Below are 18,931 nucleotides of genomic sequence, written 5' to 3'. Positions count from 1 at the left end.
TGTAGGTAATCGCCGCGCGCTGAACGTCGCGGGACACCATTTCTGCCGGTGCGTGTACGCCGTCGTATGCACCCATCTTGCTATGCGATATACTCTATGTAACATGTCCACGTATAATAAACGTGCATCCTATACAGTACTATCAACAGCTGTGTATTCATTAATACCTTACAGAAGGTTTAATACATTTTTTAATAACAGTTGTTCTTTCCCATTTACCATTATTCTTGCCAAATATTCTCCGTTTTCTGGAATATTTAATAAAATTTAATTAGTATTCTAGTTATTTCAATTAACCTTTACAGAGCTAAGGTGGCTCATATGAGTCCCTCTCTGTGAAGGTTAAAAATGAAAAAATTTGATATTATGTAATTAAATAAAAAAATAACTAACGATTAGTAGGATGAAAAATATTTGAATTGGGAAATATTGTTACACTATGCCAATTTTGAAGGCATGAATGGTTAGGGATACTTTTTTCTTTCACACTCAACATGCACACTATACAATTGATGTTCGATGCCTACAAACAATAAGATTACAAAACAACTTTTTTCATAACAAAAATTTAATATTAATTCTTTTAATTATTATACTATTGATTATTCTTGGTTATATTTATATTATCATTTTGCCAGCGTTAAAGCATTATATTCAGCGCGAAGCTGAAATCTGGACGTTCTGAATCCTGCGCAAAAATCTTCTGCGCAGATCAACGCTTCTACGCTTGACGCTCGACGCTCCCATGTAATGGCGCCTTATCTTAACCTAACCTAACCTTAGATTTATCACATCAAACGTGCATCAGATTTATTGTATAACTTATCGTAAAAACTTCTCAAACGTGTTTAAAAATTTTATAAATGTATGTATTATAATATATCCAGATAGCACAGTGTTTTCTTAAAGAATTCATAAAATAGTCTTTCTTTCTGAACAGTAATTCCTGAGGAATTCATATAAGAATACTTTAAGATAACGTATAGAATAACGTAGGAAGTTACATGCACCATGATTTGAATTCCTCAGGAATTCTTAAAGTATTCATATCAAATTATTAGTTAGAATTTCTCAGAACTTCTTAAAGTATTCAAATAGAATTACTTGTTGGAATTCCTCAAAACTTCTTAAAGTATTTATTAGGACTTTTTCAAGTAGATATCTCAAACGGAATTAAAAAATTTTTTTCAGGATTTCTGATAAATGTTCCGATTTTTATAATTGGAACGTTTCTCAAAAAAAATTTAAAAATAAAAAATTCTAATTAATTTAGAAAATTTTTTATTATTTCTACTAAGCATTTTTAAGAGTTTCTGAGTATTGCAAAAAAACTTGAACAAAAAATTAAAAAGTCTAATTATTTCTACGGTAATTTTGTAAGAGGAAAAAGACTATACCATGTTTCAGCCAAGCCATAGTCGTACCTGTTAAAGCATGTTTAATTTCTGTACCTGAAGAAACGATTACCCATCCAAGTGTTAACCATCGTCGACGTTGCTTGACTTCAAAGACCGTACGCATCCTAACGCCCCGTGATGATCCATGAACACTTCTTGTTTATGCATACATATTTGTTATAGATTATTACAATAGATGTTGTCAGAAGGATGAAACATATGTGTGGGAAGTTAGGAAACTAGTGGATTAATCAGAAGGCCTCCTCAAATATTAATACGTGTCTTGTTTATTTGTTCTTTGGAATACAGCTGTGAGTGTGTACGTTTATATTGTGAATATAAAGGAAGTCTTGGAAAGTAGTCTTCCTTGCTGTCGTCTGCCGCAGGCCTCTCCAGTGTCCGGCTCCTCAAGCTCCGGAAACTTGGTTGGTCCGAGTACCACAGTCCAGTCGTCGGCAATGAGGCAAAATGCCGATGAAGTCTGCCGAAAAACTGCTTGGAAGGCCACGAGCTTACTTGGACCGGGAGCGTCCCAGATGCGCACAGTAATAAACGGACACAGCAGGCTGAGTGAAACTCAGTATAGACCCGGAATGAGCTCGCTATACGCAGCGTATGAAGCTTGGAAGCTGGAAGCTTAGCTTATCCTCTCGTCGTGGGTGGTTTCCTTATGTAGGCCAACGCTGTCATTTGACTTACGAGTTGGAGCGCCGCGCTTTCGTCTAGTGGCGGCCGCGCGCACTACTCGCGGTTGCCGCGGCCGCTGACCTGGCCATGGACGCTGTGCGCGCGCGCGCATCGCGCTGTGGCGTGCCGCTACAATATGTATATTTAACACAAACAAGGATGAATGTTGTATCATGCACATCATGCGTGAAACGGAACGCGACACTCTGTCGTTGCAGATCAGCACGCTCTTAAGTTGTATATTAATTGTTTTGTTAATTTTATACATATAGCGCATTTCGTGTATAAAAGTATAAATTAGCATTTATTAAGCAATATATAATTGTAAAAATGTAATTGAGATCCAAACACTCGAGTAATTTTTGATGAATACTCAAAGTATTCCAAATAATATATCGCGAGGTATTCATTCTTCAATGTGAACTTATTGTGGCTAATTCTTCAAGAATTCTTTATGTATTTATTTTTCTACTTTGCCAAGTATTTTTTAAAATGACTTCTCTATGAATACTCTAAATGTTCCAAATAAGAAATCGCAAAATATTCATTACAATGAACTCTTAAGGAATACTTCAATATAAACTAATTGTGGTTAATTCCTCAAGAATTCTTTATGTATTCATTTTTCTACTTCACCAAGTATTTTTTTAAATGACTTTTCTATGAATACTCTAAATGTTCCAAATAATAAATCGCGAGGTATTCATTACAATAAACTCTTAAGGATCAATACTTCAATGTGAATTCATCGTGGCTACCCACACAGCACACATCTTTCAGAAAACTTTCTAAAAGGTATCTTGTAAATTAATATTGAAATATAACAATGTAATCATTCAGAAATATTTGTGAAACATTTCATCAAAATCATTTCCGACTTTTTCAGAAAAGTATTTCAGAAATATTTTGATATACTTCAGAAATATTTTGTATGTAATGTCTAAAAGATTATTGAAAGTTTTCGAAAATGTTATATTTAAAAGCTTTGTGAAAAATATCCCATATAGACAAAAAGACATCTTGCGATTTCTTGCGATATCTTGCATTTTTTATGAAAAGATATCTTTTCGCGATTTAAAAGATATCTTAAAAATTAATATTAAAATATAACATTGTATGCATTCAGAAATATTTGTAAAATATTTCATCAAAATCATTTCCGACATTTTTAGTAAAATATTTCAGAAGTATTTTGTATGTAATATCTAAAATATCATTAAAAGTTTCTAAAAATTTTATATTTAATATGACAATTGACACCGAAATAATCCTGAATGTCATTGAAATATTTAATACAAATATTTCTTATTTGATTTCTAAAGTAAAATATAAAAAAGATTCTAAAATATTATTAACATAACTACTTTTGCTTTATTTACATTATTAATCTTTTTTCTCGCGTCGACGTGAGCTGAGTACAGCCCCATACAGCACATCTTTCAAAAAACTTTCTGATAGATATTTGGTAATGTGTTGTGTGAGAATTCAGTAAAAAACTGTAAAATTTTACCTTACAATAATTTATAAAAATATAAGTTGATTATACATGTTTCATTCTTCTGAAAATATCTATTGAAACGATCTATAACAAATTTGTGGATACATAAACATAAAGTATTCGTGGATCACCACTACGCGTTAGGTTGCGTGCGATCATCGAAGTCAAACAACGTCGACCATGGCAGATACTTCGATGGGTGACTGTTTTTACATAACACCGGAAGATTTCAGGAAGTTTTCAGAAAGCTGTCAATGAAATATAAAATATATCAAAATAATATTTCGGACATGTTTTGAATATATTTCAGACACATTAAGTGTCCACTTTCATATCAGAAATGTATCTGACATATTTCTGACATTACATGAAAGCGGACATTTCATGTATCTGAAACATATCTGAAACATGTCTGAAATGTTTTTTTGAAATATTTTATATTTTATTGACAGCTTTCTGAAAGATTTCTGAAATCTTTCAATACTGTGTGGGAGTTAGCAGAAAATGTCTAAAAATGTTTTTTCTTTAGTCTAATCGTTTGGAAATTATTTGGAAACATTTGGTATAAACTTTTTAGAATTTGAAAAACCATAGAATAATCAGAATTAATTAAAATCAATTAATCGTATAGTTAGCTGAAAATGTCTAAAAATTTCCTTTCTTTAATCCAATTGCTTCAGAATCATTTGGAAAAAGTGTCGGTATAATTTTTATTATTTGAAAAACAACTCTATTTTAATAAAAATTAATTAAAAATCAATATTTAGTTTGTCTGCACTAAAGTCTGCACTGTATGCAATAAAGTGTACTTTTGTTTACTACAATCCATTTTGAAGTAAAACTTGATCATTCCAATCGTTTCCAAACGATTCCTAAACGGTTAGGACTTCCGCACAGACTTTTGCATAACGCATAACATAAATGCATAAGAAATTCGGGTAATTATTTAGTTTAGGCACTCGTATTCAAATATCGACGTAGTTGTGTTTATTCGATGCGGTTTTCCTTCAAACGAACGAATCTGGCAGAAAAAAGCGTCGCTCTGCCCCGGGAAGCGAGATATTAATTGTTAAAGTTGACGAATATTTAGGTTAAGAAACCTGTAATACCGACGAAAATGACATGAACACCTTTCGCGATCATGTGCGCATGCTCTATGATCATATGTGCATGCTTTGCGGCCATATACGCATGCTCGGTGGTCATGTGTGCATGAAATAAAGGCGCGAATTTAAAATGTATGCGCACTTGTAATGATTTCCTTCTACTGGTAACTAATAATAAATATACGTGTTAAATCCTTGCATAGGGATCTTGCTAATCTTTTGCGTGGAAAGCCGCAAACCCATGTGGTGCAGAGAAATGCTTTGCACACACACACACACGGGGGTGCAAGGGGGGGGGCCTTCGGCCCCCCTCCCGCACTCCCGTCCAAGTCGCTAACCCATGTGGACTTTACTTTGCTTGCAATGAACCTGAGCAACCCATGTATATTTGTAAGCAAAGTAAAGTTTACATGGGTTAGCGACTTCAACGGGGTGGGTGCGGGAGGGAGGCCGAAGGCAAACCGCATCGAATAAGCACAACTATATCGATATTTGAATACGAGTGCCTAAACTAAATAATTACCCAAATTTCTTATGCATTTATGTTATGCGTTATGCAAAAGTCTGTGCGGAAGCCCTAACCGTTTGGAATCGTTTAGAAACGATTAGAATTATCAAATTTTACTTCAAAATGGATTGTAGTAAAGAAAATAACACTTTATTGCACTATAGTGCAAACTTTAGTGCAGACAAACTAAATATTGACTTTTAATTAATTTTTATTAAAATAGAGTTGTTTTCCAAATAATGAAAATTATACCGACACTTTTTCCAAATGATTTTGGAGCGATTGGATTAAAGAAAAAATATTTTTAGACATTTTTTGCTAACTATACGGTTAATTGATTTTAATTAATTCTGATTATTTTATAGTTTTCCAAATTCTAAGAAGTTTTTTCCAAATGTTTCCAAATGATTTCCAAACGATTGGATAAGATAATTTTTAATAACGTTTTATCTGTCTGCTAAGTATATGTTGGTCAGCCTAGCACCACTTCCACGGCTGACTACGATAAACTTAAATTAGACGATTGTATCTAGAGTTGGAATATATAACGGTGTATCAGCATCATCAGCGCCACCATTTGGTACTACATTTCTAACAGATTTTCGCCTCACTCAAAACCACAGAGATCGGTCTCCTAATTTTAGTCTTCATACAGACTACAATGTGGACAAACACATAGAACGGAATTCATAGACCGATCTTATTCAACACCCATCTTAAGCACGATCTTGAGACGTCAATGCTGTTATTTCATTGGTTAAGTAAGTCTCAAGTCTGCTCGAAGCTAAACTTAAAACAATTCTTGAACTTAAGATCGGTCTATGAATTCCGTCCATACACATAAACATATACACATACACTCACCCATGACTAACCCATCTACATATATACGACGCATACACCACAGTGAATACATTTTATAACGGCAATATAACATGGAAGTTACATGTAATGTAACATTGTTATTCTTGTAATATGTAGGTGCTATATAACATGGAAATAACCTGTTATGTAATATTTGTTACACGCAGATAATATAACTGTTATACATCGTTTTAACGTTACAGTTATGTAACAAAAATTGTATAATCGTAACATAACACGCTCGTATCAATGTTATTACGGAACGATGCAAATGTGAAATTTAATATATAAATAAGATCGGTTCAAACACTGTCTTAGAACGCACCCTGTATGGAAGCACTCGGGTGATGTTTTCGAACGCACCTGAGCGCAACGACGTTGCGTGTCGCGACTGTCGCGAGTGCTGTGTTGTGTGTGTGAGCCTGTGAGCTAGGCTAGAACTAGAAATCCTCTGAAAGTCCTCGAAGTGCCGAAACAAAGTACGTGTAGGATTTAAAGCACAAATAAATAAGGTATATATGTATTTTATTATATATATAATTTAAACCCAAGCTATCAATTGAGCTTAGTCAAAAATTAATCAGTTCAACTGTTATTAAAATCCAATAATCTTGGTTACCCGCAACTCACCGGTTCGCGTTATGAGATACATGGGCGATACACGCGGCGAGTGAGTCCCAGATGCGCACAGTAATAAACGAACACAGCAGGCTGAATGAAACGGACACAAACCAGATGCGCACGGACTAAATGCGCACGGACCAAATGCGCACGGATCAAATGTGCACAGTCGCAAATCCATGTGGTGCAGAGAATGCTTTGCACACACACACATACCCACACACACGGAGGGGGTGCAAGGGGGGGCCTCGCCCCCCCCCCTCCCGCACCCACCCCGTCGGTAGAGGTGCCCGAAAAGTCGCAACCCATGTAGTAAATCTGTTGGTTACTGTGTCCGTTTGGTTTGTGCGCATTTGGTCCGTGCGCATCTGGTCTGTGCGCATGTGGTCTGTGTCCGTTTCACTCAGCCTACTGTGTCCGTTTATTACTGCTCAAGTAACAAATTGACGTCAAATATGGTCTTAAAGATGTTTTAATGACGTTTGAAACGTCATTAAACGGACACAGTAACAGACGGACACAGTAACAAACGGACCCAGTAACGAACGGACACAGTAATAAACGGACACAGTAACAAACGGACACAGTAACAAACGGACTCAGTAATAAACGGACACAGTAACAAACGGACACAGACCAAATGCGCACACTGCACATGCGCACGGACCAAATGCCATCCATGTACATTGCAAGCAGAGTAAAGTCCACATAAGTTAGCGACTTGGACGGGGTGAGTGCGGGAGTGGGGCCAAAGGCCCCCCTTGCACCCCCCCCGTATGTGTGTGTGTGTGTGTGTGTGTGTGTGTGTGTGTGCGTGCGTGCGTGTGTGTGCGTGCGTGCGTGCGTCCAAAACATTCACTGCATCACATGGGTTTGCGACTTTCCGTGTGTGCATTTGGTCCGTGCGCATGTGCAGTGTGCGCATTTGGTCTGTGTCCGTTTATTACTGTGTCCGTTTGTTACTATGTCCGTTTGTTACTGTGTCCGTTTGTTACTGTGTCCGTTTGTTACTGTGTCCGTTTCTTACTGTGTCCGTTTGATCTGTGTCCGTTTGTTACTGTGTCCGTTTTACTCAGCCTGCTGTGTCCGTTTATTACTGTGCGCATCTGAGACTTACTCTAAAATATGTATGTGATAATATAGACTTATATATTAAATTCCACGAAAGTTGTAAAAAATAGTATATCCCATAATTAACGTTCTCCATGTGCCAACAAATGCTCCAAGATTCTTTATAATATTCTAATCTGGATTTTTACATTTGTTTTTAAATTTTACCCATTACACATTATTACATACTGGCGTATTCTGAAAAGTACACTGTTATAAATTCTTACAACTTCTGTCTTTTTACTAGTAAAGTGATCTGTAAAGTCCCTGAAGGACCAATTTACGAAAGAGAACAGACACGTACTGCAATATAACTTTCTTTGGTTTTTGGCAACGTAGGACTTATTGTTAGAGCACAAAGGTATGTGTATAATATGGTAGTGCCAAAGAATCTCGGAGAATTTGTTGGCACATAGAGAACATTATGGGATATTGTGATGGGCAAAGAGAAGTGATTTTAATAATGAGTTGGATTTCTAATAACACTTTAATGCCTAATGTAACTATCTTAAAGTAGTAAATGCGATTAGACTGAATATATTCTACCGGTATTTGGGAACTATACGACGGTCCCAAAGGTTCTGCTCGAAAAACAAAAACGCTTCACGCAAGGACACGTCCGTTTGCCTGCGTTGTTCTTCCCTCTCTTGACCCACACACGCACAATCCAAACGATGAGTAAGCGTGGAGGAAGGCGCTCGGTCAACATTCTCGCATTTTCTCGACCTTTCTACATTTTCATATTGCGTCACCGGCGTCTCGGTAGCCTGAACAGCCCCGAGTCCCCCATACGAGGCCCCCGTGCACGCTATCGACCTTCACAACCAAGTTTTTAAACCCACGAGGTCGTTGATTACAATGGCTTGGCGGCCACGAGCCCATGTGACTCGTGCCGAGAGACACCGGATAGCTTCCATTTCAATCATCATGTAAAGAGAATGCGTACATTGTCCCTCCTCCACGCCTTTACAATATATTGTTACAAACATAGGAAATATATAGGAAATACGTTCACAATCCGAACGTTCTCCCGTAACAGATATATTATATATTATTAATGCGTTCCGAAATTCACTGCCAGTACTGAAAATCTATAGTATACATAACGTGAACTATAGATTTTCAGTGACTGACAGTGTATATTGGAGTCTATATATGTAATCAAATTAAAGTTATTATAAATTAAAGTTAACTATATGTATGTGCTAACTGGACTCATGGAATCCCATGATAATTGCGAAAAATAATATCCTATAATAGTCTCTATGTGCCTACAAAATCTTCGAGATTTTATTATACATATATTATAAGATATATTATATATTTTTTGCGACTTTCCTGGGATTCAATAATAATTAAAAGTTAGAAACTTGCACGTTGCTTCCTCATCATTTAAGTTCGCGCCCAATGCTCTTTGTTAGAGTAAGCTTTTAAGAACATGTATAGAAAAATATAATTATTAACATAAAGTACTATGACTTCCTCATAGAGAAAGCTTTATGATTATGATAAAATGAGGAAGCAATCTACAAATTTTGCAACTTATAAATCTATTTGCGGATTGCTTTCTCATTATTTTATTATAATTATAAAGCTTCCTCTATGAGGAAGCAAAATGTAATGTTGAAAAAATTGTATAAAATAATATTGTTTTCATTATGTTATAAAAAATTAAGTAATAATATCTTGTGTTGTGCTATAGCAAACCAATGCGACATAGACAAGGAAGAAGAAGACGTAAATTACCCATACATGACAATTTCGATTCCGGTTGCGACGTCGCAAGAGAAAAAATGTTTTCGAAATTGCAACGCCCTTAACAGAAATGCCCTTTGTGGCATGGAACCGATGAACCACATTCCGGAAGGTAAAACCGACTGGATCTATTAGGCGTTTACAAGGAACATCTAAATATTTTTTTATTTGATTTTGACACATTTTTAAATAAAATTATAATTTTTGGAAAAATATCTTAAAATTGAAAATCTTCATTTTTTAAATTAAAACGCCCTTTTTCATGGCATGTGCATCTAACTTAATTACATCAAAAGCCTTTGAAAACACTACAAAAAATTTATTTTTCATTGGATCTATTTTAAAAATAATGACAAAGTATGAAAAAATTACAGATTGTTCTGTATTGCATTTGAAAGCAATACAATAAATTTGGTGGCAATTGTCTATCTTGATAAAAAATTATTTCAATAAAAAATAGAAATGTGCTCTAATGGAAATGTAATAAAAAATAATGACAAAAATCTGAATTTTATATAAGTATTTGAAGTATTCAAGATTATTATTTATATAAAGTTTAATTGCGCTGTAGAGATTGGTTGTTCTGTAAATAAACATAATTTATTTGTTCATTTATTTACAGAACAACCAAGTAGAGAATTAGAAAATTTTGTATAAATTATCTTGAATACTTTGTCGTGCCGCTCCGTGCACTTCGGGGTCCGTCCTCCGTCAGGGGCCCTTTGCACCGCTGGTCACTTATTTTTGCTGCACTCTGCTTGCTCAAAAGCACGCTCCCGGGGACTGGGGTTTAAATAAGGCACTCTCGCCGTGGATAATATGTACACTTTATTTCACTACTTAACTTCACTCGATAGGTTACTTTACAGCAGTGTTACGTGACAGAATAACGCGACAGATTGATTATTGACTGAGCCCGACTCGGCATTGGGCTTTCCCTTTTTATTCCAGTTTTTTGGGTTACGTTGTATCCTTGCCGATCAGCGTTCCTGCTACTTGGCAAGGCTGCTGCGTTTGAATTTCGATTATTCGGCTCTAATTGGGCCGTTGCATTATTTTCTTATTGTCGCGCCCGGAGTTGCGCGATTGATATTTCGCCGAATGCTTAGTCGCAATCTACATATGTCGGTTATGAGGTCGGATGGGGAAATCCGGCTCGTAATAACTTAAAATACTTGAATACTTAAAATACTTATAAAAAATGAGAGATTTTTTTCATCATTTAAAAATATAATTTTTAATTTTTAATAACAAATAAAGTTAATAGCTATAAAAATTTTACTAAATAAAAATATAATGTTAATATTAACACATTTCCAATTTAAATTTCCAATTTTAACTTTTTGATGGACTGTATGACCAATATATCCTTAAGTAGGTTTCGATATATAAGTGTGTACATACATATGTACATACATACAGACATTTGAATTAAATTTCTTTTTTTTTAAACCGAAAAAATTAAAACCAAAAACAAAGCTTCCTCTATGAGGAAGCAAAATGTTATGTTGAAAAAATTGTATAAAATTATATTGTTTTCATTGTTATAAAAAATTAAGTAACAATATCTTGTGTTGTGCTATAGAAGACCAATGCGACATGGACAAGGAAGCAGAAGACGTTGATTACCCATACATGACAATTCTGACTCCGGTTGCGACATCAGCAACCCGCAAGAGAAAAAATGTTTTTAAAATTGCAACATTTGCCAGAAATGCCCTTGATGGCATGGAACCGGTGAACCGTAGTCCGGAAGGTAAAACCGACTGGATTTATTAGACGTGGAACATTTACAAGGAACATCTAAATACTTTTTTTTTTAACGTAGAATATTCACAAATAATTATCCGAATGCTAGCGTCAATTCAAGTACAACTACATGAGCTTCTTCAGAAAATGGAACGCGGAAGACCTATGTTTTCAAGAAATATCGACCGTGTAACATCTATTCTGCCATTAAAATCGATTGCTGAAATTGAAGCCTTTGATAAAACACTCCATGAAAATCCGGAAGTGAAAAAACAATTTGTAAGTTAATTCTTTGAATATCCCACGAAGAAAGATGAAACTTTGTTCAAACTATTTCAAACTATTCAAATATAATATAAATATTTCTATTTAGAATACGTTTGTACGCAAAATCGGAGGTCACACAGCGCGTGAAGACATCCAAAGAACTTGCACAAAGCCCAGATAGCACAAGGACATCCAGTGTATGTCCAGTGGATATCCGCTTCTGGACATTTGGACATCCATTAAGAGTCCAAATAAGGTCCGTCGGACATTCGATGGACGTCCATAGGATATACGTTTGGCACAACTTTGTACGTTCATAGAAAGTCCTTTAATGGACATCCATGGGATATAAGTTTGTCACAATTTCGGACATTCATAGAAAGTCCGAAATAAACCAAATTTTGGACCTATTATGGTTTGATTATTTCTTTTGGGCCTTTTTCAATTAAAGAGCTTGCTGCAATAGTGGGTTAATCCAAATTTTGTAAAAATCATCGACATAAAGCATGGACTGCGCATTTCCTGCAAAAAGCTCTTGAAAAGTGTCCGGCAGAAAAACAAAGAGGAGACATGGTCCGGGTCAATTTCTTTCTCTGTCTAGCACCTATTATGCTACTGGTTAGACAGAGCCCTAATTTACACCGAGCACTTGGTACGCGTATCAAGTAATGAATTTAAGCTGATCAGCCAATGATTAAACACATTCACTAGTTATTTACTATTTGATACGCGTACCAAGTGCTCGGTGTAAAGATCAGAGACAGCGCTTGACTCAGACCAATTGCTGTATCTCTCTTTTGGTCGGAAAAAGAAACGAAAAAAAACCGAAAAAAAAGAAAAAAAAAGAAAAAGAAACGAAAATGAAAAAGAAACAATAATATATTATAACAAACATTTAAAAAAATACTAATAATTAATAATGTTAATAATAAATAAAAAAATAATACATATTATTTCATATTACATATTTCATATTCTATCTAAAAGTAGAACAATTAAAATAAACCTTTTAAAAATTAAAAATAATATAATTTATTATTATTTATAAATTAATGTTAATTAGAAATATTGTAAATAATATATATATATATATATATATATATAATTTACAATATTTCTTTTAGATTACATAATAAAGATAAATTATATAAAAGTAAGATCCAAGTGCGGACATAAATCAGATATTGAGCATAGGACGTTCTGAATAGAACATCCGTTTTAATTCCAATAATGGATATCCTATGAATGTCCATTTTATGTCCATGGACATGTGGACCTGAATTGTACTTAACATGGACGTCCTTGGAACATCCAGTGCTATTTGGGAGGTCTTCACAAATTCCTGCACCGAGTTGTGTTCGTGGAAAAGACGGAAGGAAAACTTTTGCATTGACGGACTATATATCATCAAAATAATGCAAGGTGAGTAATAACTTCTAGACTTCTAGACCTTAGCACTAGAAAATGTATTAACGTTTGGAAATAGGGTTTCTCTTTTCCTATTGTCCGGTTTTTGAACGTTTTGAACAGAAACGTTTACAATAATGCTCTTGGTGCTAACAGACAGTCCAACGATCTACATAATAATTATAATAGTTAGGAACAGGCAATACTAGTCAGCGTTGCAGATATTCATTCGAAAAAAAAACCTTTTTTTATACAATTCTCTTGATGGTTTTTTTACAATGCTATTCGAAAGGATTTAAAAATTTTATAGCCATTTCGTTTCGTGATACTAATATATAATACTTAATATTGAAGAGAACTTCAATTTTTGCCAGAATTTCAATTTTGAAAACATTGAATTGTCGAATTTCTTCAAGTTTTTGTTACTATTTGTTAATAAACATACTCTCACAAAAGTTATATTTTGAGTCTAATTTTTAACATTTTCACTTTGGGTGCGTTCGGGGAGACGCTATTAGCGCTATCAGCATCAGTTTATCCTTGTTCTACTTTTAATCAGTAATGAAGATGGACTGATGCTGATAGCGCTAATAACGTCTCCCCGAACGCACCCTTATAGAGGCAAACATAAGAGCTGTATGATAGTACTGAGACTGTTGCAAACTCGCTTTTTGTTAAGGCCGGATCTACAATAGGTGTAGTAAGCCTTAAGCCATGATGTAATAAGAAAGATGTACCATTGCGCATGTAGCGATGGCGGCACGATGAGTGGAGCCAATGAAATTTGGATCCAAATGCACCGCGCAATTCGAACACAACACAATCATATATATTTAGAATATTAATCGCGTGTACTTAAAATGCAGATATTTAGAAGAATTGTAAAAATATTTAGAATAGTACAAGCGTAGTACAAAAATGCCTTTGTAATAAGAAAAATAATAACCTATACTGAATTAGTAAATAATATAATCTTCTTCTTTCGAACATTTGGACCCAATTCTTATTGGTCGAGACATCGACTACTGCGCATACGTGATGTTGATTCATCTTTCTTATTATATCATGTCTTAAGCCATAAGGAATTAACCAATTATATATTCGATTATTCTTTTCACATTCAATTATAATTACTTAGTTTTTTATGGCATAAGAGTTACTACACCTATTGTAAATCCGGCCAAATAATTTATACTGACTTAATTGTTACTTGATCGGTGTAAATAAGTCACTATCGTTTTATTATCTCAATGTAAAAAAATATAATGAAACTGAATGCAAAATAATTAGTCAGTTCTCTTTGTCAAATTGTCTATTATATCATAATAACCTTACTGTTAAAAGTTAGTCTCGTCAATCCTAATAAATTTAAATTTACTGATTTATTATTGAGTTTTTAAATGTTTCATACATTTTTACATATATCATTAATTATATTAACTTTGTTCACAGATGCTATTTTAAATACATATCCAGCGATAAAAGAATTGAATTTGAAGAGATCATCGCAAAATGGTTCCGGTTTGCTAAACAACGACGAATTTGAACAGAAGAAAAAGAGAAGAAAAAAGTAGAGAGAAGAAAATGAGACGACGAAGGCAAGACAGGCTCTTTCAATCTAGTTGATAGGCGACATTTGCAGAAAATGCAAGAAATTAATATTCCTAATATACATGTTTTAAATTTTTCCATTTTGTTAGTGATTTTGTTAGTAACACACATAATCGCTCTATTAATATTCTAGTCAATAGATGAAATTTGCAGAAAATGCAAAAAATGTTCTTAATGTTATAAATTTTACGTTTTGATATAACACTGTCTGATTTCACCGACGTAGATTAACTTTAATCTCGGTTCAACTTGCTCTTTATTTTTTTCTAATTGTAAGAATTAAAAGAAGATGAAGAGCAAGTTAATCGAATATCACTAAAAATTATCTTCTTAAGGCCGCAATTTCATTGATCGCTTTGTCGCGGCGATTTGTGTCACGTGATGTCTTGTCGCCGCGATCGGATTTTGAAGTTAAATTTTTTTAACTACAAACAATAAACCGAGTTGGTGAAATCGGGCATTAGGGCCAGTTTTACAAACGTCGGTTAACTGCTAACGGGAGGTTAATCGACCCACATAGAAATAAAACCTCCAGTAGACGTCTAATGGACGTCTGCCATGGAAGTATAAACTTCCAGTGGACTTCCATTAGACGTCCAATATAGAGTCATTAGAAATCCACAGTTCCGCATTGTGGACGTCCATTAGACCTTCATTAGAGGTCGTCAAAGAGGTCTATTAGACGTTGTGTGGATCATTAATAGAGGCTTCACGGAGCCTCGATGGAAGACTGACGGACGTTTCGTGGATCATTAGTAGAAGCTTCATGGAGCCTCGATAGATGATTGACAAAATAAAAATTTTATTTCTTTTAAATTATTTTTATCAACAGTACATACTAAATTTAGGACAAATTTTTATTAATTAATTAAATTTAAATTATATTATTTTATTTTATTCTTACTTGCCTCTGGTTTTGAACCCGGGACCTTAGGATTACGAATCTTGTACTCTATCTGCTATGCCAATTTGACTCATCGATATGGGTACTTGTTATTGTCTACATATACATATATGTTATAAACTGACGCAATTATATTATTTTTTATAAAAGTAATTAAATTTTACAAAACATATTAAAAATAAACAGCATTAATTTATTTACTTATTAATTTCATTGTTAAATTGATCTTTTTCCATAACCTTAATAATTTGATGAAAATTGCGATCTATTTAGCATTAATACTTTGAAGCGTTCAAATGGTTAATTAGATAATTTTAACTATATAGATCACATATATTATAAGAAAAATTGAATAGTACATTTATTATTCTGTTTTTGTATTCAGTACATGATAAATTTAGATTTTGTGCATTTTTTTGTGCGCAGTAATTGTAGACAAACCGTTATTTTTGAAAACATTATCTTTATGATAATTTTTTTAAATATCAAATGGATCTCTCATCCAGGATGTTATAGTGTTGTCTGATTTCTGAGTCCACTACGACGCGCATGGACGGCTCAAAAATCGGACAGCATTGTGATATCTTTTATGAGATATTAAGCTGATATCATTTAGCTGTGATATCATAAGGATAACATTTTCAAGAAACTTAAATGAAATTCTTTCATGAGATATCTCAAAGACCTCTCTTAGTAGACGTCTCTGATAAATGTTACCATTTGGACATCATTTCCAAGATATCTAAATGTTTTCTTAAAAAAGTTCTCTTAAAGTTTTCATTCTAACAAGCGTGTTGTCTGGGTAACTTCTACCATAAAAATAAATGTTCCATACAGCTATGGAAGTTTAATGGATCCTTAATGGACGTCTGTCTAACTTCCATCATGGAAATAATGTTTCATAAAGCTATGGAAGTTTAGTGGATCCCTAATAGACGTCCATCTAACTTCCACTATGGAAGAAAACATCCAATGGAGCTATGGATGTTTAATGGATCCCTAATGGATGTCTATCTAACCATCATGGAGGTAAACCTCCAATGGAGCCATGGACGTTTACTGGATCTTTAATGGACGTCTGTCTAACTTCCGCCATGGAGGTAAACCTTCAATGGAGCCATGGAAGTTTACTGGATCCCTAATGGACGTCTAGCTAACTTCCACCATGGAGGTAAACCTCCAATGGAGCTAAGGAAGTTTACTAGACCTCTAATGGACGTCCATCTGACTTCCACCATGGACATAGACGTCCCATGGATCTATGGAGGTTTAATGGACGTCCATTGGACATCCAATGGATGCCAATTTCTATGTAGGGACTACCTATCTTTCTCTATATTATTATCTAAGGAGAGACAGAAAATCTATTAACCTCCCGTTAGCAGTTAACTGACGTTTGTGAAACTGGCCCTTATTAAAAGTAGAACAAGAATAAACTAATGCTGGGGTGCGTTCAGATTCCTCACCCGAGTGTCCTCAGGTGTAGTTTTATCCTTGTTTAACATTCAGTAAATAACAAGGGTAAAATGATACCTGGAAACACTTGGGTGGGGAATCTGAACGCAGCCCTGATAGCGCTAATAGCGTCTCTCCGAACACACCCAATGGCATATATATGCATAATACATATTGTTGCGTGCGTCGCCCGGTATACTCCGCGACCGCGACTCAGCTGTTCGAAGACGGATCAATACTATTGATTTCCTGGACCGAGCGTTGTCAGCTGACGAACGCTTGACGACGCGTATAAACAACGAGTCGAATCTCGGTCTCGAGCCTTGTCGGACGCGTTAATAAAGCTGCTTGGTTTTACAGTTATAAAAGTGTCTTTCATTTCCGCGGCGCGCATTTTGGGGGCTCGTCCGCTTGTCGGACCTTGAGGAACGCGCGCGGATCTAGTGATAAGTGCGCGGAGTGAACAGACGAGAAGGAGCGGAGAATTCGAAGATGTCCATCCCCCGTTCTCCTGTCGTGACTCGGTCCCATGCCATAGAGAATGTCAGCTCAGATGCACGGGATTTGGAGCGAGAGACGGGAGGGAGGCGCGCCGAGATTTCTGGACTTTCTTCGTCCGCGAGTGCTGTCGCTCCGGAGTTCCAGATTCTGATGGAGGAGCTTCGGCGGATGCGCGAGGAACAAGCGCAGCAGCAGCGGGAATTCTTAGAGACGCTGCGACAGCTGCAGTTTCCTCGAGGGATTGACGCCCAGCTAAGTCTTCCCAATAATATTCCCGTGACCGGGAACGTTGGCGACGCGACGCAAGTTTTGGGCGCGGGCGGGGAAACGTTTAGTGAAACGCGGCCGATCGTCGGACTAAAATTAAAGCCCGATACCTACGACGGGACGGCTCCGTTGCGCGAGTTCCTCGCTCAATTTTCGCTTATCGCGAGTGCGAATCGTTGGAGCGAGTCTGAGAAGGCGGTGGTTCTTGCTTCCTGTCTGCGGGGGAGGGCGCGTTCACTTTTGGACTCGTTTCCGGCTGACGAGGGCTCCATTTCGTTTGCGGAGCTCAAGTCAAAGTTAGAACTTCGATTCGGGGAAAGTGAGCTCGCGCAAAATTTTTATATGCAGTTCACGAATCGGAAGCAAGGGGCGGGGGAAGATTTCGCGACGTTAGGCGCGGATTTGGAGCGCCTATCGCGTAAAGCGTATCCCGAGTGCTCGTACGAAGTGCGCGATAAAATTTCTTGTTTGCAGTTTATTGCTGCGCTGTCGGACGGGTTTGTCAAACGCTCCCTTCAAGTTGAAGGGGTGACGTCTTTACGGGTAGCAGTTGAGCGCGCGAAGATGTTAAAATCTTTTAATTTAAATAGCTTTTCGGAAAAAGGGGGAGGTGGAATAATAATTTTCGTTCGGAACGTAAGGGAGACGGAAATTCTCGATCGGAGCAGTCGAAAGTTTTAAAACGGAAAGAGGAGGATAAAGAAAAAAGGAATTATTTTAAAGGAAAGGAAGGAAACGGAGAGAAAAAGGGAAAGAATGTTGGCAATGTGGGGCCACCGGGCACTTTCGTGCGGAGTGTCCGGCAAATAAATCGGGAAACTAAGTTCTGTCGGGTTTATTGGGGCCGGCTCGGCAGGCGGAGTTCGGGCTCCTGTTCCCGCGCGCGACGGGGTCGCTCTGGTTTGGCGACTTGACGGTGTGAGTGCGGCCGCGCGCGGCCGTTGTTATTTTAATGGGATATTTAAATGGGAGAGTATGCAATTTTAAAATCGATACGGGCTCGGATGTATCGGTCGTGAGTGCTAGGATGGCTGCTTCTTTTAACCAGGAGCGTATTATTTCTTGTGATTTAAAATATCCTACCGGAGAAAAAGTTCCGGTAATTTCTCGTATTACTGTTGAAATTTCTTTAGGTAAATTTTGTGTTAATTTATTGTGTTATGTCGCGGAGATAAGTGACGAATGTATACTCGGAGTGGATTTTCTCTCTGAGGCGGGAATTCT

General features: G+C 36.1%; 2 protein-coding genes across 2 annotated transcripts in view; both read left to right on the top strand.

Moving 5' to 3' along the window:
* LOC118645412 overlaps positions 1-18,931 on the top strand; it is a 392,632-nt gene that overhangs the window by 84,630 nt on the left and 289,071 nt on the right. The gene's annotated exons all lie outside the window — the stretch shown is intronic.
* On the top strand, positions 7,873-11,995 carry LOC118645415. Its single transcript, XM_036286388.1, has 4 exons — positions 7,873-9,658; positions 11,132-11,302; positions 11,375-11,574; positions 11,669-11,995. The coding sequence occupies exons 1-4, from the start codon at positions 9,394-9,396 to the stop codon at positions 11,741-11,743; spliced, it is 711 nt and encodes a 236-aa protein (XP_036142281.1). The 5' UTR covers positions 7,873-9,393; the 3' UTR covers positions 11,744-11,995.

Source organism: Monomorium pharaonis, chromosome 4, assembly GCF_013373865.1.
Source record: "Monomorium pharaonis isolate MP-MQ-018 chromosome 4, ASM1337386v2, whole genome shotgun sequence".
Lineage (NCBI taxonomy): Eukaryota > Metazoa > Arthropoda > Insecta > Hymenoptera > Formicidae > Monomorium > Monomorium pharaonis.
Note: the sequence above shows the minus strand (reverse complement) of the source record. Positions and strands in the feature narration are given on the sequence as shown.

What these genes read in the sequence shown, in the direction of transcription:
- LOC118645415 (XM_036286388.1), top strand. Translation starts at nt 9,394, where the DNA reads ATGAGGAAGCAAAATGTAATGTTGAAAAAATTGTATAAAATAATATTG. An exon ending in GATGAACCACATTCCGGAAG is followed by an intron (nt 9,659 to 11,131) that starts GTAAAACCGACT and finishes GTTGTGCTATAG; the next exon opens with AAGACCAATGCGACATGGAC. An exon ending in GGTGAACCGTAGTCCGGAAG is followed by an intron (nt 11,303 to 11,374) that starts GTAAAACCGACT and finishes TTTTTAACGTAG; the next exon opens with AATATTCACAAATAATTATC.